This window comes from Aptenodytes forsteri, unplaced genomic scaffold (assembly GCF_000699145.1).
Source record: "Aptenodytes forsteri isolate BGI_AS27 unplaced genomic scaffold, ASM69914v1 Scaffold115, whole genome shotgun sequence".
Classification (NCBI taxonomy): domain Eukaryota; kingdom Metazoa; phylum Chordata; class Aves; order Sphenisciformes; family Spheniscidae; genus Aptenodytes; species Aptenodytes forsteri.
In genome coordinates, this window is record NW_008795319.1 from 2011340 (window position 1) to 2036543 (window position 25204).

Below are 25204 nucleotides of genomic sequence, written 5' to 3' on the forward strand. Positions count from 1 at the left end.
TGCTGTATGATTCAGCTAGGTTTTGTGTTAACTTATGTTTGGCATGAAGTTGTTTTGTGAATAACTAATTTTGGCATCAGATCATTTGACTAAATGTAACGGTAGTTAAGACTCAAACTCACTTTCCAGAGTAATCTGTTATAATCACTTATGAAATTGGGCTGAGGTTTATTTTTAGCACAAGAGAAGCACAACATTTCCTTTTTATTCAAGCAGCAATCTAATCCTGGGAAAACTCTTAAGTTGTCAGACAAAGTTGTTTTGGTTCTTTAGTTGTGACATGGATAAAATCCTGTAAAGTATCAAAAGAGTCAGCATTTAAAATACATATTACTAATCTTGTTTAACAATATTTATTTCAAAAGAAAAATTGTAGTATAAACTGGATGGTGCAGACAATGTTGAGGAGGGGAAGCCAAAAAAAAAATCTTTCCATTAGATTTCTTACATATATAAAAAGAAATGAAACAGTGGTGGGGGTTTCTGTACAGGTAAAAACTCATTCCTGAAGCATTATGTGATGATTTGATTGGAATTTAATCCAGTCATTGCTCATTTAACAAATCACTTGAATTCATCATATTTTGCTTTATTGAGTGTCTGATTTCACTTGCTGGTGATTTAGTTCCTCGTGGAGTTGCAGATTGCAAAGAATATCTGTTAGTTTTATTTTCTTTGGTTGCTTCATTAAGTACTAACAACTCTTACAAAATTACAAAGAATGTCAGACTGTCATACTGACTGGAGAAATATGTTTAAGATACTTCCTGTAGAAAATTCTCTCTAAGAATCACCCACTTCTCTGTCAAACAGCTTACTTTTTTATTAAAAAGCTAATACAACTGAGCTGAAAATAAGTATGCTAAATTATCCCTTTGGTTTGCGTGGAAAACATTTCAGTTCTCGACTTATGGAGTAGTTGAAAGAATAAAAAAACATGTGCAAGCTGCGTGTGTTCAGCTTGTATGCTGGTATGTTTACTTTAAATGGCCTTTTTCAGGAGTTGAAAAAAGAAGCAAAGAACAACAAAGGCTTACTGGACACTCTGAATGAAGTTGGCAGTGCCTTCCTGGAGCTGGTGCCGTGGAGGGCCAGAGAGGGGCTTGACAAGATGATAACAGAGGACAACGAACGTTACAGATTAGTGAGTGACACGATCTCTCAGAAGGTGGATGAGATTGATGCTGCCATCCTGAGATCCCAGAAGGTACTGAAAACTGTTCTTTGGGCAGTAAGAGTTTCTGGCCATGTGTACCTGAACAAAAGATGTCCTTTAATAATGCTGCCAAAAGCTTGTTGTGCTTGAGCAGCAAAAGGCCTGTTTGAATGAAATGGGACTCCACTGTTAAGATGTGAATGCCAGAACTCAGCTAATCTGTACACTGTTGTAGTTGTCTGCCTTTTTGTTGATACAAACATCAGTCTTGTAGCTAAAATTGCTGTAACTATCCTGTGGCTCCTTAAGTGGGAGTTTGCTTAAGTAAGAACTAAATGGCCCATGTCTTTTGTAGATCATGTTGTGTTAAGTAAAATATGGTCCAGATCCCCAGCCAATTTTGCTGGATGCAGCACTGAAATCACTAGGGTTGCCACACCTTTTAGCATCAGCTGATTGTCTAGCTCCTCTGTACTTTCCACAATTAAAAGCTGGATCATCTTGTTCAAGCTGTAGTGGAGGATTTAAATAGCAATTGCTTTTATTCATATCCACAATGCTTTTCTTCTTGGGGCTCAAAAATTGAGTTATTTAGTATGTGGAGGTTTCTGTACAGGCACACAGGTATATATATGGGTATACTTTGAGAACTGGCACTCTAATTTCATCTCTCAATAGTCCCATATTTAAGCTTGCTTATAAATGCATTGTGGAAACACAATTTTCCAGTGTCTGCCTACAGTTCAGGCATAAAAATATTGGTGGAGATTTCTGTTTCTGCTAATAGTTCCCATAAACAGTTGTAACAGGACAAGGAGAAAGCATGTGTGGTATTTCCAAAGTTTGTTAAAAGCCGACTAAAAGAGGCTGGCGGTAACTCAGATCTCCTTGTAACTGAGGTTAAAAATAACTTCTTGTTTCTTTTTAAGGGGTTTGCTATGAATATTATCTTGTCTTGTTAACCAAATCCTCAAAAATGAAGGGTGATTTTTTTAGTGAGTGGTAAGGTGAGATAGGAGAGTATATGTTGGCTCTCCTTCAACTTTTCTGAATTCCGTGAGTGTGTTGCATCCCCTAGCATAAGTTCAGTAGATTCAGGTCCAGGCATGAAAGGTTCAGAGCTGCTGCTCCACTAGCTAATGTTTCAAGGGCACATTGCACCCTGGTCCTGCATACCCCTAACCTCCACTTCAGCCCAACTCGCATCACCACGATATACTCCTATATGCTATATCCTATGATAAATATCAAGTGGCTTAACACGCTTCCAGTGAAGGATAAGCTACTTTCCATTTAGCTCAGAGAAAGACTATGCAAAATAAAAAATATTTTTCAAGAAGCTAGTGCTCTGTAAGCTTACCCTGTGGCAACTTGTTCAAGTGCCTGTACTATTAAAAAGTTTTGGGTGGAGGACAAAGCCACTAAGATCATGGGGGTTCAATGGGACTAGTGTGGGATTCGTGCTAGACGTTACTGGCCCAAGGTGAGAAATGTAGTAAGCTATATGAACGGGTAAGCATGTGTTTCATGTTGTGAACGGAAGCTGGAAGGCTTCATAGACTAATGCAATGTCCTGTTTTTTAACTACATGGGCAAAATGCTCCCAGATGGGTAGAATTATCCTGGAGATAAATATAGCTACGTGTTTTAATCTTAATTTCTCAGTACTGAAGGCATTGGTTGGTGTCTTACCCTAGCGAAGGACTGCTACGTAGAAACAGGTGGTCATATTCTACTTCTGGCTTACTTGTTGTTCTTCACTCTAAAGCAGCCATAGAGAGTGCTTTAGAAAGCATTCACGGAACAAATCACAGTGTTGTCATATTCAGAAGTCAATCATTCTTGGTTAGAAGAAAAAGTACCACAATGAACTATGCTTGGTTAAACTGGGTGGGGAAGAAATACATGATTTTATAGTGACTCAAGTGAAGTTCAGGGCTCATAAATAACTGTCATGCATATTGGGAAGAAAACACTTCAAATTTTGGATGCAGAGAGTACCAATTTCATGCTTTTTATTCCTTAATGTTATATTTGAACATCACAAATTGGAAATCCTATACCCTCAGCAAACGGAGTTGAGTCCTGTCCGTCCTCGATGCTATGTAACCCAGAAATTTCACTGCCATGCTTTGATTTTGTTATTTCCATTAAATATTTGCTCAATATTACTTACCATACCCATGGATATTTGGTATCAGGAAGTCACATTGCAGTTAATTTGTACATCTAACACATTTGAAATCACCTTCTTCATCTCCTTCATTTAGATCACAAATAGATGGGCTTCTGAAGAGCTTGGTTGTGAATTGCAGTTTCTAAAGCCAGGATTTAACTACCACTGGTGCATGTGCTTCGTGCTAATGTTTACAGTACTGATTGCTTCAGAACATACCTTTCTATTAGCAAGTCACAATATTTAGGACAAAACTTACTTTCTGTTACTTTAAATGAAAAATGACATGTAGTGAAAAAGAACGTTTGTGCTCTCTTTCATGTAACAAATGGATTATAAAGGCTGAAAAAGATTGACTCATAAAGAATGAAATCTCAGAACTGCTTCTTTTGTTTTTGTGTGACTCATGATTAACCACTAAGACAAGACTGATTTAGTGGCTAAAGTGATCTCCAGCTATGTTACAGGAGCAGGGCTGTCATGGTCTACAGCCACAAAGGCACAGACCAGAAGATTTAAAAGACAAGAGGGACTGAGAGTGGTCAGAAAGAGACTTCTGAGGAAAGCGTGGGTATCAACAACACAAGTAGCAGGTTCTGACCTAAAACGTCCTGACAGACTTTCACAGTAACTCAGTGCCATATTAATGTTCAGCTAATTGCAGTGGGGGTCAGAGTTTAAAATAAATAAATAAATAAATTAGTTCTTAGTAGTTTCTACGATGACTGTTTTGTGCATCTGATCATCCCATGTAATATTTCTCTATGGCTTAAGCTCAAAGCTGCCCCCGTTGAGTACTGCAACGTGTGTGTGCTAAGATACATGCCTATAAACTTGAGCTGAAGAGAGAATGTATGATTTTTTTAAAATTTGGTTTTACTATTCAGAAGAAATAGATCCCCACGTACTTCTTTTCAGGATCTCATGCTCTCCTTTGAAAATTAGTAAGAAACAGATCCTTTAAATCCTCTCATTACTTTCGTGCTTTGAGGTAATTTCTGAAACATTTACGTGTTGACTAATGGTAGTCAAAAGTTAATCTTTTAGGAGAAGGACTGGCTGCACCCAAATGCCCCCAAAAATTTTTGCATTTAATCCAAGGTCTAGTTTTGGATGAAATTCTGTCTTCTCTGAATTCAGTGAAGTTTTTCCACTGACTTAGTTGAATTGTGATTGTTTTGCCTTTATCATTTAATACCAAAGCAGCTCTTAAGATTTAAAAGGATAACATCAAACAACTGTTTCTTAGGATGGTTGCAACACTAGCAGTAATAATAAACATAGAGATGGAAAAGACGTGAAAGTAGAATAAAATGAAAATAAACACTCTAGTTAAAATTCTGAAATTATAACCCTTTTTATTTTCTTATATCTGTTAAAGAGCTGTAGGCTTTAGGACTGGCTGCACCCAAATGCCCCCAAAAATTTTTGCATTTAATCCAAGGTCTAGTTTTGGATGAAATTCTGTCTTCTCTGAATTCAGTGAAGTTTTTCCACTGACTTAGTTGAATTGTGATTGTTTTGCCTTTATCATTTAATACCAAAGCAGCTCTTAAGATTTAAAAGGATAACATCAAACAACTGTTTCTTAGGATGGTTGCAACACTAGCAGTAATAATAAACATAGAGATGGAAAAGACGTGAAAGTAGAATAAAATGAAAATAAACACTCTAGTTAAAATTCTGAAATTATAACCCTTTTTATTTTCTTATATCTGTTAGAGAGCTGTAGGCTTTGGAAAAAATGTATCTGCTTCTGTTGCTTTGTCACGCTTATGAATTAAGCTGCTTGTATTACAATCCCTCAGAACCATTTTGGGCTTTGTATTTCATTTATATAAAAACCTCATATGGAAAGTGAGCCGCTATCTTTCTAACAATTCAAAAGTATGCTTTTTAATCTTCTTCAAAATTTTTGAAACAGTCATTCTAACTTCATGTCTATAGAACTGCTGAACTAATTCATGTCTCCTTCATTTAGTTTGATCAAGCAGCCGATGCTGAATTTGCCTGGATTGCAGAAACAGAAAAGAAACTGATGTCTCTGGGTGATATTAGGCTTGAGCAAGACCAGACCATGGCTCAGCTACAAGTTCAAAAGGTAAAAGAAATGCATTTCCAACTGTCATGTTAATTATTGGCCGGCACACTCTCCATCTAGAGAATGTACTGGCATGATTTAATTTTCAGTCCATCATAATGCACTTCAAAAATAGTTTTTGCTCCATGTACTCTCTTTTTTTTTTCCTGACCAATTTTTATTGTGTTTCAAGGCTTTTACCATGGAGATTTTGAGGCACAAAGATACTATAGATGAACTTGTTAAATCTGGGGATAAGATTATGAACACGTGCACCGAGGAAGAGAAACAGACCATGAAGGTAAAGTTCCTTAAATTGCAGCTACAGCGGTAGATATGCAGGCAATATATAAGTAGAAGGATTCCTATAGTGTCTTTTTTGAAATACTAATGAAAAAGCATTAATTACAGCCATTTCCAGTCTGAGGATTGTAATGCTAGAAGAAATGGTGTTGTGTATCACTCTCCATCCTTCAGGATGTTCAAAGAGCAAACGCTGTGTGCTTGCTTCATTGCCTGACGCTAATTTGGAGCCCCATTTATCATCTTCATCCATGGTAAATAGTATTTTAGCCCATGGACAAATGAGTGAGTAGGTATTAGTCATCTAGGATGGTGTGTGTGGAATCTGGCTGTTTATCTTCTCCAGTTCTCTTGGGTCAGTGACGCTCTGGGCGTGTGTATTTCTGTGCCAGCTTCAGTGGCTGTGCACCTCAGCGTAAACCTTTACTTTCATTTCTGCTGATTTCAGTGTAGACCTTACTTGCTAAGATTATTCCATCCTTTTGACTAACACAGCCCCTGAAAGGCGTTCTTATGCCTTTGTTTATTACACACACACACAGAGCCTGATGTTGGGGCTGTATATATATGCAGACAGATTTTTCATGTTGGCATTTAAGAATGGGTTAGTTGTGGGGTTGGGTGTTTTTGCTAAATTACAGCGAGGCTGGATATGTTGTGTAAATTTAGTCCTTCCAGTGACCACCCTCCTTGAACAACAATACTTCACTAATCGTGCTCTGCTGCAGAATCTCTGAATAAATTTGATTTGCTCTTAAGTGAATTTAAAATAGATGAGATGTTCTGTCTATGAAACTGTAGTCATAAGGGAGAGCAGTTTTATGTGAGTCTCTATTAAATATTTGTATTTGTCAAAAATCCTGTATATCTGTGTGTTAGGCTATGTTTTGTCCTTTGGATAGCATCTCTATACTTAATTTACATGCAAGACATAACAAATGAAAGGATAGCTTGTTCTGCCAAAAAAGATTCTTTGCTTCACATTCAATGGCTTGCTTATATGTCTAGTTTTTCCAAGGCTAGCATTTATGTGCATTGTCACATACAATATTTCATAATAATGATAACATGGGCAGTCTTCCACAGGAAAAATGTATAGCTAGTTGATACTTTCTTTTATTATCACATGCCCTAATACAGTAGATTTGTAATGTTTAAACCTTGTAGTTCTATCATATTAGTAACATGGCAACACATCTGCATTAATTAATGTATGCTAACCTGGAAAATAATGTTTTGTGGTTTCTGTTGCAAGTTTGTAAGCTACAAACACAACAGTATACCCTATTTTCTTGACAGATTTAAAAGAAACAAAACAGATTTTTGTGTATTTTTCGTGATGCTTTGATTCAGAAATGCTGTGGAAAACTTAGTTTCTGCCAAGTGTCACTGAAGATAAGTGTCTTCAGTAAGGAAGCGGGGTTAAGATCTGCAGTCAAAGCATTTGCAGCTTCACTGGAAGCCCTGTGAATAAAGTGTTATTTGTAAATATCAGTATCATTAAATACATTCTAATTACTTTGAAAGTACTCTGCCAAATTCCGATCTCCTGCAATATTGATTGTCTACCTTAAACACTGACATTGTAGAAATATTATCAAAACTAAAATTTGGTTCACTGTGGTTTGGTGCTATAATTATTAAAGATTGTTTAGAAATGAAGGTAATAGACATGTGGAAAAACATACATTGCTATTTTTTGTTAATATTATTTTACAGAAAAAAATGGAAAGCCTCTTACAGAAATACGATGCAGTCTGTCAAATGAACTCTGAGAGAAACCTCCAGCTGGAACGGGCTCAGTCCCTGGTTAACCAGTTCTGGGAGACTTATGAAGAGCTTTGGCCATGGTTAACTGAAACAGAAATGATCATCTCCCAGCTTCCTGCACCAGCCCTTGAATATGAAACTTTAAAGCAACAACAAGAAGAGCATAGGGTAAGCATTTTGCCAGTTTTGAAAAACAAAGTGTCAAAAGCCAAGTAGTATTCTGCTTAGAACTGTGGAGTACTCTGCTAAATGCTGAAAACCCAGACAGTTATAATTCTGTTGCAAAAATAATTATTTAAAATAATAAAATACAAAATAAATACATTTTCAATCATGCCTCTACTGTTTCCCAAACTGTGTGTGCAAACAAGATTCTCTGGGGAAGGCAGCAAACAATGTATAAGCATAAAAGAGAGCTAAAGGGGAGAAAATTGGCATTGTAGTGAGAGATCTGAGTGCACAAAAGTTAATAGTTAAGAAGTATATTTAAAAGTACACAGTAATGTCAGTATTAGAACAAACCAAACCCATAAACAGAAAGAAGAGGCATGGGATGTTGTAGCAAGAAACAGAAGGTAAAACATGACCATCTGAAGAACTGGAGTACCTGCTGTCAGCATGCTGAAAGTGAAATGCTGCCTTTGTGTACAGTTTGTGTACAAATATGCACATATGTTGATCTTATGTACATGTAAAAAATTTGACTTTTGTTTTGTTGGTATCATTGGAACTAAACTTAGCTGAGCCAGGAAGATGGACGATTAGAGGGCCAAAAACTAATTGCTTGGGTTCCAGCCAATCCCATAATCATTTCTCATGTCAAGTATGTTTGTTATGTAATAAATAAAAGAAATAATTGTTTACCATAACATCACAAAATAGAGGCAACAGTGTTGTAGGCTGGCCACCATATGGGCTTTCTTACATGGAAGAATAATCAGCTGGAATAAAAATTAGTACATTTCATATGCAGCTACTAGTATCACGTGGAATCAGATGAATCCCACCGAAGTTAAAAACCTGCATGTTTTGGCACATGCAAAGCCCGTATGGCTACTGGAGATACATGTCTCTCCCTACTGAGCTTAGAGTAGTTTTTTTTATTTCAGCTGCCTCAATTAAGTGACTCAAGTTAGATAGGATGAACCCTGGCTTCAAAGTCTTGTTTACTCTGAGACCAGTTAATGAAGATGTGCCACTCTTATGTACTGGTAAACACTGGGTTCACTCATTTGTCTTCCTATTATGTCCACAATGAACAAACATGCTCTATTAAGACTAGCTATATAATATGAGCTTTACAAGCTATCTTTATTAGTCACCGTGAACCAAATCATGCTTGCTTTACTTACAGGATTGTTCCCCATCTACTTTGATCATTCTGCTTGCATGAGAGGCCCTTCAGATGAGCTTCTATTTTTGCATTTTTCCTGGGCTATGCCATTAGCTGAGATTTGTTTGTTAAGTAGAAGATTAATGTCAGGCAGTTTTAACACGTAATCTGATCTGAAATACTTGTTTGCTGGAATTGTTTACCCTACAGTAGATCATGGAGAAGACCAAATCATTTATTGTTCTATTAAAAAAAAAAAAGGGAAGAAGGTTCTGAATGTGAATAGAAAACAGTTTTCTATATTCACTTACATTTCTGTTCTGATGTATTTACGGATGACTATCTTTGTTCCAAGTCATGGAATTCATAGAGTTGATTCTGTGTGAATAATGTGCAGTCAGTTTAATTTGAACTGAGCTGTGGACAGAGTACTAGCATAAGGTTTGGTCCTGGAAATGTGCATGCTTGTGGCCTTGTGTCAAATCATCTATTTGTGCACAAAAATAAAACACACAAAATTATTGTCTAAAAACTTTCAAACTGTTCTTAGTTTCACCTTTTCCTCTTCTCTGCTAATCAACATTATTGTTGCAAGGTATACAAATAGAGTTACATTCTCAGTAAATAGCTAGAGTCAGGGGTTTTTGTATTTTCATTGCTGTTTTGTCATCAGGGGACTGTGGAGAGTCATGGTCACTGTCTTTTCAATCTTCTCAACCTCTCCTCTTCTGGGGAGGAGCAAGTAAGCAAGCCAGTATCAGGATTTCTTTTTAAGGGAAGGGCCTTAGTTGAAGAGAAGAGGATTTATTTACACTGAGACTGATATAGGCCCTTTTCTGTGTCTTGATTAATTTAAACAAACTCTGAGCTTGGAGGAACAGAGTATGTGCCTCTCATGTTCCTGCACAGGGGCTACAGGGTAGAAACCTGTGGAGTTCACAGCATTGGGAGGGACAGTGCCTCACAAGACAGTGGGATTTTTCTGAAAAGGGAGGAATGAGCTGAGAATATAAATAAAACTGGAGGGAAGGATCAGGCGACTCCCACAAAAATCCCTTCCCTTTTGTCAGATATGGGTGCAAGTAAACAAAACCAAAATCCTTAGGCAAGTTGGAGGACACCATGTGACCTTTCACTTCCACAAGCCTCTGCACAGTGTTCTGCACAGTTTTGACTTACTTCGGGGGTGGATGATGAGAGGGAGTAGACAGCTGAGATCAAATTTAATTTGCTTATTAATTACTTGTTAAATTTTGTGTCAGTTAAGTAATAGTGCTGTTGTGAAGACAGAGGGGTCTTGTGGCCAGAGGGGAGACTGCTAAACTAGGTTGATAGGTCTCTACTGATTAGTCTTCCTTGTCTTTTTGTCTGTTTCACTGATTTCTTTGACCCTTCCTTGTGCTAGTTTTCTCTTCTTAAATCAAGGATAATTTGAATTAATATTCTTGCAATGCCAGTACCTCTTTCTGTGATGTCCTTCAATGGAAGGCTTTGCAGCAAGTGACAAATACGAACATGAAAAGTGTATATGTGGTGGTGTTATGCACGTCTGGAATATTATTGCTATTTCTGTCATTATAGGTACTAAATATGATGGGGAGTGTCTGTTGCCAGCATCATATGCATAGTTAGCATCTTATATTTTACCTGTAGTCATATACTCTACAAGAGCATTGCACAGACCTTTCCGGTGCATCTCTAGTTGTGATGTTTCACGCCTGGATAGCTCTGTGTTGGAATAGGAGCCATCACTGGCAGAGCAGTCACTAACTTTATTTGATATTATTTGTGCTTTACATTAGGACGAAGGGTATTTGTTTGGAATTTCATGCCAGCTGGATGTGTTAGAAGTGTGGACAGCTGTAATGTGGTGGTGCAAGCATAAGAAACTGATAAGTTGTTTCGTTTGTTATAGCAACTGCGTGAGCTGATCGCTGAGCACAAGCCTCATATAGATAAGATGAACAAAACCGGGCCTCAGTTGCTGGAGCTGAGCCCAGGAGAAGGGTTTTCTATCCAAGAGAAATATGTGGCAGCTGACACCCTTTACGGTAAAATTAAGGAAGATGTCAAAAAGCGAGCACTGGCACTGGATGAAGCCATTTCTCAGTGTACTCAGGTATCAATTTAAGTTTAAAGTATAATTGGATTCATTCAAATGGAAAGATACGCAGACGTTGTCATCTTACATGTATATATCAAGACTAAACTGCTGTTCTAGCTATATTTTTCAACCTAATGGCCTGCGAATGTTCATATCACTGCTTATAGCATTGATTTTTCTGTTTCTCGAGGGGGTTATAATTTTATATATTGGTCAGTATTATGACTGCTGGAGTTGAAAAATGTTACTGCTTCTTAATTTTGAAGTAAAAAAAAAGAACATCTGGTCTAAAAATATGGGATTTTATTTTCACTTTATTCCCTTTTCTTTTGCTAGTCTGTTACTAGCTGATGCTTTGTTTGTATATGGGTGTCACTGTTGATCAGTTAACTTGAGTATAGTTATATGTCAAACTTGGCAGCTTTAGTTACAGTCTGTTACCAGTAGAACTAGAGGGTAGTTTGGCAGTGGTAATAGCATTGGGTCTTTGTTGCAGACCCACAAGAACTTAACGTAACATATGCTTGAACTGTTATGTAAAAGTATTGCGAGCAAAGTTAGACCTCACAAAATGTCATCATAAGCATAAAATTCAGATCAAGTCCATAAAAGCTGCATATCTTAGGTTCATCAGCCTATGCAATGAACCTCGATAGATTATTGTTAGGTATCACATTCTAGAGACTTTTAAATATTAGGTTAATTGTCATTAAACCCAAATTGAAATTCTTTTACTCAATTCCAAATTCAGAAAAGAACTCAGGAAAACTGTGTACATGAACCCGTACAAAAATCTGAATAAAAATACTTTGTTCTATACTGCTGGTTTTATAGGAAATTCCCCTTTTTCTCTGTTTGCTGGAAATTAAGTGCTATATTCTGCTCAGGTCTAAAATACTAAATAAAGTAATACACCTTCAAGTTCTCATCAAGTCTATATTCTACGTATTTTTTGTCATAGGCCATTGTACCTAATGTCATATTCCTAGCCCCTGCAGACTGAGTTTAAGAAGCTAAGGAAAAAAGTGACGTCAGATATCATCCTGCTTTTGAACTGGTTATAGACATGATATTATACTTTAACTCATTCTAAACACCTTCCTTATTCACACCTCTGAAAGATGCCTGATTATTTAGAGTCAATGTTTTTCTTTATCATAAATGCTCAGTCCTCCCCCTGTTTGGAGCTGCACATTTGAAAATCAAGATATTTACTTAGCATTCAAGTCCCTGCTTTGTATGTGATAGACATTAACATGTTGTACTGGCTAAGTACAGAAAGCGAGAATAAAAATGCATTCGTTGGTAACAACTAGAATATAATCAGATGTTGAGAAAATAATTATCTATGCAGTACTTTAAGGTTCATTTTATATATGTAAATGTATATGCAGATGGCAAAGCAAAACATTTTAACACCCAGAATGTAATTTTATATAATCTCCTTTTTTTTATTAAGGTACATAAATATATATTATCAGGGCTCTGTACTATGATGGCTGTGTCAATGTTTGTCTAGACAGTCCTGGAAGAATAATTATTTAACTCTTCAGGTTTTAAATTATATTAAATTGCATTATGTATCAAAGGCACGACATAACCTATGGAGCCAGAATGAGAGGTTATAATGACTTGCATTTTCTTCCTTTTAAGTTCTAAAACACCTTGTCTCATTATACAAGTACAAGGAAGCCCACTGAATGCACTGACAATTTTAAAATGTAATATATGTGTCCTAAAATTAGACATGAATATTGCCAATTTAATTTCAGGTTTTATCACTTTCGTAAGGTTTTGTTGGCACAATCAGTTTTTCAGAAGTCTTGAACGTGGGAAGGCTACTTATCTTTCATAACACATTTTGCTGGCTTGTATGATATTCACACTTCTAACAAAAACACTGAGTCCATAACATTAGTCACAGAGTGTGATTTGAAGTGGGTTGTGTGGTGGGAAAAAGTAATTACATTTGTATTGCCTATATTCCTTTGAATAGAAAGGATGTAGCTATTTGTTCGCATAAGGTAATCTTGTTTTGCTGTGCTCTTTCTAGCACCATTCCCAAGTGTAGTCAAGAGTGCTTTTTGTAGATCCTGGAGGATCATTAAATGCACCCACAATTTATTGATTTCTGTAATTTGAAAGGGGCATGGTGATGAGATATTTTTAGGAATCTCTATGGATCCAAAAGCATACGGTAAAGGCTAACTTTGGCCTTGCACCAAAGGATGGACCATGTTAACATAGCTGTAATTGAGCTTCTGGGCACTTACCTGGGCTCAGTCAAATGTGGGTGAACATAATACACACTGTTGTGTGCTTTTAGTTGCAGAAAGTAACGTACTTTTACTGCACTAACAAGCATCACCTGGGCACTAACAAATGTCTTTTTGAATGACCTTACATATCAAATCTTAATGAGTGGTTATATGCCAGTATGGTGGTCCTGATATGAAAATGTATGTATTTAATATTAAGGTAAATATCTTTCTAAAATGTTGAAGTCAGAAAGCCATGGCTCTCCAAAATAAGGTACAAACTACTGTATGAATTATGCAGGACTAAATGCAAGTAGATTCTGCCATATATATAGTATCTTCAGGTGGAGTGTCTCAGGACTGAACCCAGACTTCATAGTAAAATTCTTAAATCTGAGAGGAAGTACCATTTTGCAAGGTAATTTTTGTAATTTAGATACTAAAAGAGGGGAAGAACCACGAAAGGGGGTATTGCAAGTTGCACATACATATGTTTGATAGCGATGTAAAATATGTTAATTTTAAAGAACCTTGCCCAAGAGAATTTCAGATGCCGTTTTTCCATTGTTTTTTCCTAATTTCTCTGCCAATTCTTTCTGTCCTTTACCACCCTCCCAGTTTCATGACAAGATAGATCCAACTCTTGAGAGTCTGAAGCGCATAGTTGAACGTCTGAGGCAGCCACCTTCGATCTCAGCAGAGGTTGAGAAGATTAAAGAGCAAATCAGTGAAAATAAGAATGTGTCAGTGGATCTGGAAAAACTTCAGCCTGTGTATGAGACACTTAAACAGAGAGGAGAGGAAATGATTGCTCGCTCAGAAGGAGCTGATAAGGATATATCTGCTAAAGGTAGTAGATTGAGGAAAGTTTTATGTAGTGGAAATGCAGCAAGCTGCAGCATATAAAAATCTTCATTTCTGATGACCACTAATCTGGGGATGGTGTTCTCCTGGAGAAGCTGCTAAAGATTTATAAAAGCAAAGCATTCGTTTAAAATAATTCATCATGGATATGACCTTTGTTTTATTTTTAAAGGCTGTGTTGGTTGTTTCCACTTAACATTATAAGGAGTCCTGTAAAGAAACAATTTTAGAGTCTAAATTTTAAAATGTACACATATGTTTCTGCTGTAGAACTGTAGAGAGATTTATGGCCAAGAATTGTTTGCCAAGGTAGTAATCTAGTTCCTTTGTTGTTTAGCTGTTCAAGATAAACTAGACCAAATGGTCCTCATTTGGGAAGACATCCAGACCTTGACCGAGGAAAGGGAGGCCAAATTGTTGGATGTAATGGAACTAGCCGAAAAGTTTTGGTGTGATCATATGGCTCTTGTAGCTACTATTAAAGATACTCAGGACTTCATTCGAGAACTGGAGGGACCTGGAGTTGACCCATCTGTAGTCAAGCAACAGCAAGAAGCTGCTGAGGTCAGTAGAAAGTATTTTGTTGACTTGAAGTATTTTATTTACAGTATGCAGAGAAAAGACAGAATTACTATGAAATAACCACAGGAGAATATTTTTTTTTTTTTTTTTTTAAGAGACCAAGAGGGATAATTGTATAGAAATTTACTATAATGATATATCAAGAGTCTATGGTAAATAACATATATCAGTGCTTAATTGCAATGAGCATGCAACGTGTGCCTGTCATTATATTTACATATCTGTTTCTAAACATGTATATAATAAGCATGTCACTGAGACTTTTTAAAAGTTATACATACTTTATACATACTTTAGATTCCCTGAGTAATACGTAGCAACTAAATGAAAGGTGTACAGATGTATTATGCTCTAAGCCTGTAATTATTTATGCTGATAGTTAAAGATTTGAAGGTTGAATGATAACCTCTGAAAAAGAAAATACTGTGATTAAAGAAGTCTAATTTAAAACTTCCTGTTTATTTTTTGCATCTTATGCAAAATGACATCATAAACCATTGGTATAATTTAGATTGATGTCAGTTTTCTGACAGATTTCACTCTGACACTGCAAAGGGATGCTTATATTTTAAGCATCCAGTTCCAAGTCCAAGTGACTTTAAAGAAAACAAAGGTCGAATCCTGCCATGTTCTATCTTGAAAGGAAGCTCTACATAGATTATTAAATTTAGTATTAGCAGCGTTGGATTTTTTTCTCTTTGTAGGCTGCTAAAGAAGAAATTGATGGACTGCAAGAAGAACTAGAAACAGTTGTGAGCCTTGGCTCTGAACTTAGAGCTGCTTGTGGAGAGCCTGACAAACCTATTGTCAACAAGAGTATAGATGAGGTATGGGAAACACAGATGCTTAAATCTGTTATGTTAGATGCTTATTCAACTGAAATTGGTATTTCACACCTGCCCCCAAAAAATTTGGAAATAAAAATTTTGTGGCAAAAGTAAGATAATCCCTGAAGCCTTTGTGTTAAAGTAGGGTTTGCTTTTCAGGTAAACAAATCTTGACTCAGATTAGTTTAAAATGTACAGACAATTTTATTTTATTGATTTACGGGTTAAAATTTTTGTAAAAGAAAGGTTTTTTTGTAAAAATGCTCACTGATTAATACAATAGATGGCTACTTTTTGCAAAAGTAATGCTAGAATAAATTTCAGATATATCTGGTTTGTGCCAAGTGAGACATCTTAACTAAGACAATCCTGTTTGGATGACTACAGAGTAGTCATATATAAGTATATATAAGTAATATTCTGACTTAAGTACTTTTAATTTCTCTAATGTTCAGCAATGTACGTTTCTTTTAAGCTACCTTTTTTATAATGATGCAACTCCAAATGATTTAATAATAGTATTTGCTGTATTAACTGTGATCCCTATGTTAATAAAAATATTCAGTAATCAGTATTGAAGTTTACAGCTTTTGTAATCCAGAACCTATAGTATATTCTGAAGGAAACTAACTATGGAATGATAGGGAGAACAAGAGTGTTAATACGGAATGAATATGAACTATCCATGCTTAGTTTATTGGTGTTACTGATCAGTGAATAATTAGTGAATGCATATTATACAGCAGTAAAATTCTTCTGTCCATTGGAGTAAATTGCACTTACTTGCAGCTGAATTCTGCCTGGGATGCCTTAAACAAAACATGGAAAGAACGGGTGGATAAGCTTGTTGAAGCTATGCAGGCAGCTGTTCAATACCAAGATGGACTGCAGGTAAGATGGTGTGATATACCTAACCCAATCTTGAGTCAATAGGATTTGATGTGGTTGTAGTAAAAAACGTCATGTGATTGGGTAGGTGACAAGTAATGTATCACTCTGATTATAGTGACTGTTTTCTTCAGTAGGCAGATATTTTTCCTCAGGGTTGGTTGGGTTTTGGTTGGTTTGGGTTTTTTTTTTTTTTTGCATTAAAGAATAAATCTATTTGGGTTGTTTTCTTCATGTAGTTGTTCATATATTGCACTGTGTTTAGAGTCAAAATTAATGTCCCCTTGGTTATTGATAAGAGCAGAGGTTTTTTGATAGCCCACAAATTCACAGTAATCCTGCTCCCATTTTCTTGTGATAGTTGGTACTTCATGTGATAGGCGAGTTGAAGTTGTGACACATTTACATGATCTGAACGGAACAGAATACAGGTCCATATACTCACTTGCTGCTGTTTTCTTTGAGTGGAGGACAGTGAAAGAACTTCAATTTTATTTCACCTTTTTTATAAGTCAAATATTTAAGTTTGAATATTTTAAGCAAAAAATATTATTAACATAATGTTGCTGGACCATTATACTAATTCTTAGTATAATTTATCCAATCACCATAGTTTAGAAGATTATTCATTTTTTAAATCTCTAGGTAAATTTTCCAGCAGTTTTTTTTAAGATATCTTTTCTCTGTGTGCACTAGTTCTTGGTTTTGGGGTGGGTTTTTTTGCATATTCTTTGCACATTTTGGCTGAGTGGCATGCCTCATATCTTTTGTCAGTGAATGGCTAGAAGATTGAAACTTTTGAAAAGATTCCAAACGTAGTCAAATTTTGCAAAATTATTTTTTTGCTCAGTGGAATTAGTGTCTTGGTTCATTAAATCTTTAAAATTAGAGTTTCACATGACACTGAGGGCAGTTGCTTGTGTGTTCAGCGCAGATCAAGCAGCAGAACAGTCCTTAATAATACTGCAACATGCTTGTTTTCCAGTGCATCCTCACTATGTATTTTTCTCCAGGTTCTCTTATGTTCATACTGTGCAGAGGTTGACTTGTAGGGTTACACTAGGAACATTGCCGTTGGTTTAAGTGCTTTGTATTTCCTGTGGCTGTACATTGTACATCCTACAAGCTTGGTACTTTGTGAAAGAACTGTATTTAAATGCCTTCTTATGCTCATTTCAATAGACAATATGAAAAGTATTGTGGGCAGATTGTTAGCTGCAGCTGCCTCATCCTGTTCAGCTTGTTGGGGGTAGTTCTCCTTTTCTCAAGGAGCTGTGTAGCAGTGGGCAGCTCTGACAATCCGTCCTAAGCCTTTCTCCATAATGAATCACAGATAATGGGCAGGAGGAAAAGGGCCTAGCAGAGGTGTTTTTTCCCCTATGCAATTACCCAGATTGATATAGCTGTTCTTAATCTGTAAGTGGAGTATTCTTGAGGTTGTTCTGCATTATATCAGGAGCAAAAGAAGTACCCACAAAGCCTCAGAACTGGGGAGACTTCATTTGTTTTTTGAAGTTACAACTGCATTATCCTACGGAGATTCAGTCAAGCTCAGTTACAGCCCTTCACTGTCTAATATGCACTGAATGGGTCGTGTTCCATGCTCCTTACACAGATAACATTATCCTTCAAAAGAAGTTTGTTTGTAATCATCATTTAAAGTGTGTTACCATTCAGCTACCGCCTTCCATCTTTGCTCCAAAGGACTGCAGAACAGAGTTTGTCTTGTATTTACCTTTCAGGGTATTCACAAAAATTGCTGATTTTACTCAGAAAGTAGAGTACTACTCAGCATGAATAGTACTGGCAGAATATTACTGCTAATAGAAGTTCAGTCTTGCAGCATGTACATTCTCGTAACCTTTACATGGAGTATTTGATCCCTTGTATTGCAAAGAAACCTAGGTTTCACTGAAGAAAGCTATTTTCTTTTGAAGAGCACAGCAATATTGTTCTCTGGAATAAAAAAAAAAATTCTGATATTTTACTTAATACGACTTTCAAATATGATACTATTTCTCTGCTCACACTTCAATTTCATACTGTGATTTTCAGGCAATATTTGACTGGGTAGACATTGCTGGCAGCAAGTTAGCATCTATGTCCCCAGTTGGAACAGATCTGGAGACAGTGAAGCAGCAAACCGAGGAACTTAAGGTATGAACTAGCAATTTATTTCATTTATATGTTCATCTGTCTGCATTTTTCTGTGTTGTTTAGTATTTTTCTGTATTTTTCAAGAGTCAAAAGCAATTTTAATTTTCAATTTTTAATAAAAAAAATCTGTATGAAAATTTCAGATAACATTTCATTGCAAACTTTTCATTTTAAAATGTGTTTCATTTTAAAATCTATTCCAAATTTTGGTGAGACTACGTTTTATTTTGTGAATATGTTCTGATAGTCCAGAAATACTTGTAATAGCATTCCTTCTCTTTCAGAGGCTATGAGGTTATTATGTACAGGGTTCTTTTGCTATGACTTTTATGTTTTCTGGTTTCTACCATGAACAGCTTCCTTGAGGCTCTGAGAGAATGCCTCCAAAGCTTCACTTCTGCCATTATAGGCTTTATCTAAATGCTCACACAGATCACAACATTCCCAATACATGAGTAAGCTGAAAATCAAAATTTCAGGCTAACTTAGAAACCTGTCTGTATGGATCTGTAACTGAGTATGCTCCTGATGTTGGTAGGCTGTTATGCTATATATAAAAAACAGGGATTTATAATTATCAGGGAATGTCCTTGGTTTTGTTGCTCACTTGTACTTTTTTTTGCTGTGGGCAGGTTGTTTATCTATTTTATGATGTAACTTCAAATGAACCATAATCTTACATAGTTCAGAAGAACACACATGAGTTGTATTCAGACTGCTGCCCAAGTTGCATGTGCAGGAGAGGGTGTTCTACTAAAGAAAATTTGCTTTCAGCTCTTTTGAAGAATAATTCTATTTGAAGTTTAAAGTCTTATATTATCACAACCACAAGAGCTAGAAGTTACTCAAGATATGTTCTGCCTTTTTTACAGACCAGGGAGATCATTGGAGAATACTTTCCTATTGGGCATCTTTATCATCCTCTGGTCACAGTTAGCAATATCTGCTAGAATAGTAAGACATTGTTGCATATTTTCAGTTAGCTGGGACTGTCTGGATTATCAGTGTGTTACAAGCATTTTGACCCTGAAAAACAAACCCCCAAATTTATGAAAGTTGACAGTGATGCGTTAGTATTGTAAATATTGATGTACTATGCTATATTCAAGAAGATCATTACTTGTGATATGTTTATTTGTATTCTTTTTGTATTTACCGCAGCAATTTAAGACAGAAGCTTACCAGCAGCAGATAGAAATGGAAAGACTGAACCATCAGGCAGAACTATTGCTGAAGAAGGTAACAGAGGAGAGTGATAAGCACGCTGTTCAAGATCCTCTCTCAGAGCTCAAACTAATGTGGGACAGCCTAGAAGAAAAAATTATAAATAGACAGGTAAATAATCTTGAAGGTGGGGGCTTTATTCATGACTTAGATTTTTGAGAAAAGCTTTTTATGATGTACAATGTTTGTATCAATTTACACATTCCTTTTAGTTTGGAAATTACAGAACTTGAATTTTACAATTTATTGAGTTGCTTTTATGGTTTTTAAACCCTTAGCAGTATTTTTTGTCACTTCCTCTGTCAGCAGTACCAGGTCGAATGATTATTATTTCATTTTGGTTATTTGATGACATCTTAAGTAGCAGTTGATAACATGTTTATATGTGCAAAAGTAGTATTAGCAGCTGAACTGAGCACTTTAAAAAAAAAACAAACAAAAAAACCCCAACAACTTAACTGTTTCAGTGCTCTTTCCGTAAATTATCAAAGTGAAAGAGAGAATTAAAGATGCAGTGCATTGAAGTGTTTTTTTTTTCTAAATGGAATCATTTCACAACAAAGAAAAGGTTTTAAAAAGGTCATGCACCAAATTGCATTTATATTGAAATTATGTTTTCAGTGATGAAAAACTACTGTCATATCTCTGATGAGTGAACCTTCGAACTTAACTCTGCTCTGGTTACATGGGGTCTTCGAAGGTCAGGAATTTAAGCCTGGAATGTAAGGCTTTACAGGGGAATTGCTAACTCAGCTCTAACTGTAAAGCAGTTGCTTGTGTTGGATAACTGTTTCTCCCTGGTTTTTATGCTATCATATGCATGGACTCTGCTCTGGATTATGGTGACTAATGGTAATATAAGCCAATTCAATAGTGTTGTGAAACCATTTTATTGTTAATTTTATTTTTTCTATAGCACAAGCTGGAAGGTGCCTTGTTAGCCTTGGGGCAGTTCCAGCATGCCCTGGATGAGTTACTGACGTGGCTGACGCATACAGAAGACTTGCTGAATGAACAGAAACCTGTGGGTGGAGACCCCAAGGCTATTGAAATTGAACTTGCCAAACATCATGTATGTAATTATAATGAATATTAACTGAAATGTTCTTTTGATGTTTATCTTAGTGATGAGTCTTGTAGTGAAACTTAGCACTTGATAAATAATTCTCTGTAGAGATTTTTGAGATGCAGATTATAGCTGAAATGAAGGCTTGGAATAACTAATATCTTTCCTCTTACTCCTCCATATTCCTTCCTTCCTTGCATATGCCATGCAAGTGGCATAGGTTTTAGCCAAAAAGAGCAGCTCGCCCTAGTCTCCACCTTTATTCACCTTAATTTGACCCAGGGAACTCAAAAGTTATTGAACGTGCTAGTCTCCCTGAAGCAATAAACTCCTTGATTAGTTCTGTTTAGGCCAGGTCTCACAAAATGCACGTACCCATTACACATCTTTCGTTCTTGTTTCTTCCTTCTCAGAAAATAGTGATTTGTTGTTTGAATTCTGCAAAATCATATCTCAGTTGGGTCCAACTAACACGAAGAATGCGTCTCTGAAAATCTCAGCAAACTTTAGGAGTATCCATGCCGCCATCGTTTTCTCTTTGTTACGTGCAATGTAGGGCTAATTTTTTTACTTTTTTTTTTTTAAAGTATTTTTACTGATTATTGTGACTTTGGAGTCCATTGTGCCTTTATTTTGAAGAGTATCTTCCAGGAGCAAGAGATCTTCTCTACCTCTTTGTGTGACTCGATGCTGTTCATGATGATGTGTTCTTTCTAGGCCTGAAGATTTCAAACTAACCTTATAAATCCTCTCCTTTCCTTTAAATCTGCCATTTAATTTTTGGCCTGCATATGATGTGAAAAGTATTCAGAGTCCATTTTGGATTTAGGGAGAAGTGATTGAAATTGACAGTACACAGATAATTAAGGCATTTTCATTGTTTGTGGTAATGCAGCTATGCAGCTTCTGAAGCCTTTTGTGTGGTCAGTTGGAGCTTAAGCGGAGTAAAATATCTACGTGCCCTGTGTGACTACTGTTAGGAACAGGCCCTTTTAAAAAAAAAAAAAACAAAAAAACAAAACCAAAAACCAACTGCATATCCAGCTTCCACTCCATGAACCTTTTATATTCTTATCAAACGGAAGTGTTTTACTACTGAAGAAGCATCCAGACATCGTTTATGACTTCATCTACCTTCAGTGCTGAAGGAGTTCAGCAAACACATGAACGAATCTACTTCCTTTTCATAAAACGGAGTTTATAGGTTAGAAAGTTCACACAGTAGTACATCCTGTGGTAGCCTGGAAAAACATCGATCTCTTGAGTAACTTTGGAAAGAATAGACCTTGCTGAGTGAGCCTCAGCAGGAAGGAAGGGATAAGATGCATCTGCTTCTGTGAATATCCCTTTTTTTTGCCCTGTTAGAGAAATAAAATAAATAGTATCTTCCAGTGCTTAGCTTAGAAGAATGAAAGCAAATGTGATGCACGTTTTGTATACAAGGGCTACTTGTGACTTGCTGTTTCATCAAGTGCTCTGTATAGTTTATTTAAAAGTTTCTTTGTATTTAGCTTTTGTATTTTTTCCATACGCTAGCATTTTGAGGGAGGTGAGTTTGAAACAGGCTCCATGGAAGACAGCAGTCATAAACATGAATTTCTTAGATGGGGTTTACCATTCCCTTCCCAACCATTTTGCATATTCTCTTTTTCTGTTCTTTATTTCTGGTATTTTAAAGCGCCTTTTTTTTTTTTAAAAAAAAAATCTTTCTGAAAACAGCATCCTTTTCCCAAATGTACTTTTTGCATTTTATGGTTTTACTGTGGTTGGTGATAACAGGTTTTCAATGAGATGGAAGAGGTCTTGTGGTGTTAGTATTACAGTCATTCCCCAGCTTTTAGCACAGCTGAAGTGTCCTGGTAGCCTGACGTAACATGAAATGAGTTGTAGACCTGAAATGCATGAAAAGATGTCGTGGCAGTCAGATTGTTATATGGCACAGCAGGCACATAGCATTCTTGTTCCTCTCCCTCCTCTCTTCTTAGACTACTGCTCCACAAGCAATTGGCACTACTATACATAACACTGTTTTCACACCTTGCCCTCAAAACCAAAGAAAAATCCTATTAAAGAAAAGTATGTAGTAAATTAAGGAAAATGAAGAAATAATTCTTCACTAGCAGTACCAGAAACCTTACATATATTTCTTTCTGAAATTATGAATTCAGAACGAATATATTATTTTTTCCAAGATATAAAAACAAAACATAGCATTTTGGCAGAATGGTCTGTTACTGCTTTTGATTGAAGAGATCTTAGTTATTAGCTTTAATTGCTAATACCTGTGCTGATGTTAAACTATTGCCTTGTCACTGGATTAGAACTAGCTCAGTCACTGTAATTGCCTTCATTCAATAACTTATCAACATGGCCAGTCATACGTACTGTGTTACACTTGTAGGTGCTACAAAATGATGTTTTAGCTCATCAGTCTACGGTGGAAGCAGTTAAGAAAGCAGGAAATGACCTGATTGAATCAAGTGCTGTTGAAGAAGCAAGTAATTTACGGAGCAAGTTGGAACTTCTGAATCAGCGCTGGCAAAACGTGTTGGAAAAAACAGAACAAAGGAAACAGCAGCTGGACAGTGCCTTGATCCAGGTGAACAGGAAATGATCAAATAAAGAGATAACTCAGAAAAAGTGTCTCTTTACATGAAATACATAGATACATGTATTAGAAGTTGGCCTAAATCAAAACCATAACGCAGACATTCCTGAATTTGGAGAAAGTTTGAATCCAGCTGTATCTTCCACAGCTGGCCACTGTCTTTTATAGTGCTGAATCAAGACTTCAGCTTTTGGCCTACATATTTTAAAAGGGTGAAATTTCTGTATAGGTATATTATTCAGGGAAAACATTGATCTCACAGTTGCTCATTTAGCCTGCTTTCAAGATTTCCATGGTTTTTGGTTTTGTTTTTATCATTTAGATTGGATTGAGCTAGTTTAAATTTTGGTTTGTTTTGTGTTTTTCCTTTGTTTTTTTTCCCTTTCATTTCCTTTGATTATTGCAAATATCTGATTAAATCTGTTGCCAGTATATTTCTGCATCTGAGCTAGTATTAGAATGGAGAACATTTAAGTAAGCTCTAAAATGACATGGTATAATTTAGGCCCAAGGTTTCCATGGTGAAGTTGAAGATATGCAGCAATGGCTGACAGACACTGAACGTCAGCTGTTGGCATCAAAACCTGTTGGAGGCTTACCAGAAACAGCGAGAGAGCAGCTCAATACCCATATGGTAAGTATCAGTATTAGAATGCTTTGCAAATTGCATTTCAGAACTAACTATCTTTCAAGAGCGTTTATGGTAAATACAGATCATGTTCTGTATATCACGATGTCTGTATAGTATCTTAAAAAATTTTAATAGCCTTCAAAACAACACTGTTATTTTCAGTGTAGGAAAAGTAGTCACTTGGGAGATGCCCAAAGCTAAACCATTAATAGTGTTGAGACAGAAATAAAAGAACTTTTGCATCCTTATTCTCAGAAAGAAAAACAGAAAGTGTTTGCAGATTTTTCAGTGATTCCTATTCTTCTTTTCTAATCTGTCCCCATAACTACATTTATGCTTTTTCTAAGATAGGAAGATGAATCTAAAAGTGATCCACATTCATTGGACCTTGAATTCAGAGACTCGATCCTTTCTTCTTTATCTAACCGAAGCTTACATTAAAGTCATCATTAGCACAGATGTAATAAGGACTACTGGCTCATATAGAGACTCTGCTTTAATTAGAAATGGCAAGCTGATCAGGATGCCTGAATTATTCCCTTCCTTCCCTTCCTTTCTCGTTAAGAAGCATTATATGGATTTCTCTGCCCCTGTAGAACCACAGAGCTTAAAAAAAGACACTTAAATTTGATCTCTTACCTGAAAGGAAGGTGGTTCATAGTGCTCCATTTATGTAAAATCATGCTGTGCTGTTAGGCCAGGATATAAGCCCAAAGCCAGTGATCGAAACTCCTGACCTCCTGGCTCAGATGTAAGAGTGATATTTACTGAACTGTCCTTGAACTCGAATATGCCTAACAGAGTTTCCATTAGAACGCTGCATTGTCATAGCTTTAAAAATCAGATTTTATTTTGGAATGATGCTAAAGGTCCACCAATGTGGGGCACTTTTTTTCCTTCTTTTTTTCCTCCAAAATTTACCAGTAACTATTTTTGAGAAGGAAAATAACTGATTTTAAAACTGTAAATTATGACAGGAAACTAGGACATAACACAGAAACAACTTTGTGGTTTTGAACTCCCCAAATCCTCTTTTTGTCTTAAAGAAGAAAGGCCAAAAAAAGCCTTTATTTTTGGTGGTTTTTTTTTTTTCCTGTGAGGGTGGGACGTAATCACGATTCCATGAGAGTCAGTGGAGCTCTTTCCATTTTTCATCCTGGACTTAAAATCAGATCAA

The 25204-nt window shown here is 36.2% G+C and overlaps 1 protein-coding gene across 1 annotated transcript in view; it reads left to right on the top strand.

Annotated features, from left to right (window-relative positions):
- The window catches only part of LOC103899300 (dystonin-like), a 120231-nt gene that overhangs the window by 58185 nt on the left and 36842 nt on the right, over window positions 1-25204 (top strand). The window contains exons 34-47 of the mRNA XM_009279739.2: window positions 1001-1207; window positions 5314-5433; window positions 5606-5713; window positions 7435-7653; window positions 10734-10937; window positions 13799-14030; window positions 14382-14608; window positions 15331-15453; window positions 16243-16344; window positions 18397-18498; window positions 19660-19833; window positions 20639-20794; window positions 23190-23387; window positions 23902-24030. Coding sequence (XP_009278014.1) covers window positions 1001-1207; window positions 5314-5433; window positions 5606-5713; window positions 7435-7653; window positions 10734-10937; window positions 13799-14030; window positions 14382-14608; window positions 15331-15453; window positions 16243-16344; window positions 18397-18498; window positions 19660-19833; window positions 20639-20794; window positions 23190-23387; window positions 23902-24030 — 2301 coding nt within the window. The remainder of the gene's footprint in view (window positions 1-1000; window positions 1208-5313; window positions 5434-5605; window positions 5714-7434; window positions 7654-10733; window positions 10938-13798; window positions 14031-14381; window positions 14609-15330; window positions 15454-16242; window positions 16345-18396; window positions 18499-19659; window positions 19834-20638; window positions 20795-23189; window positions 23388-23901; window positions 24031-25204) is intronic.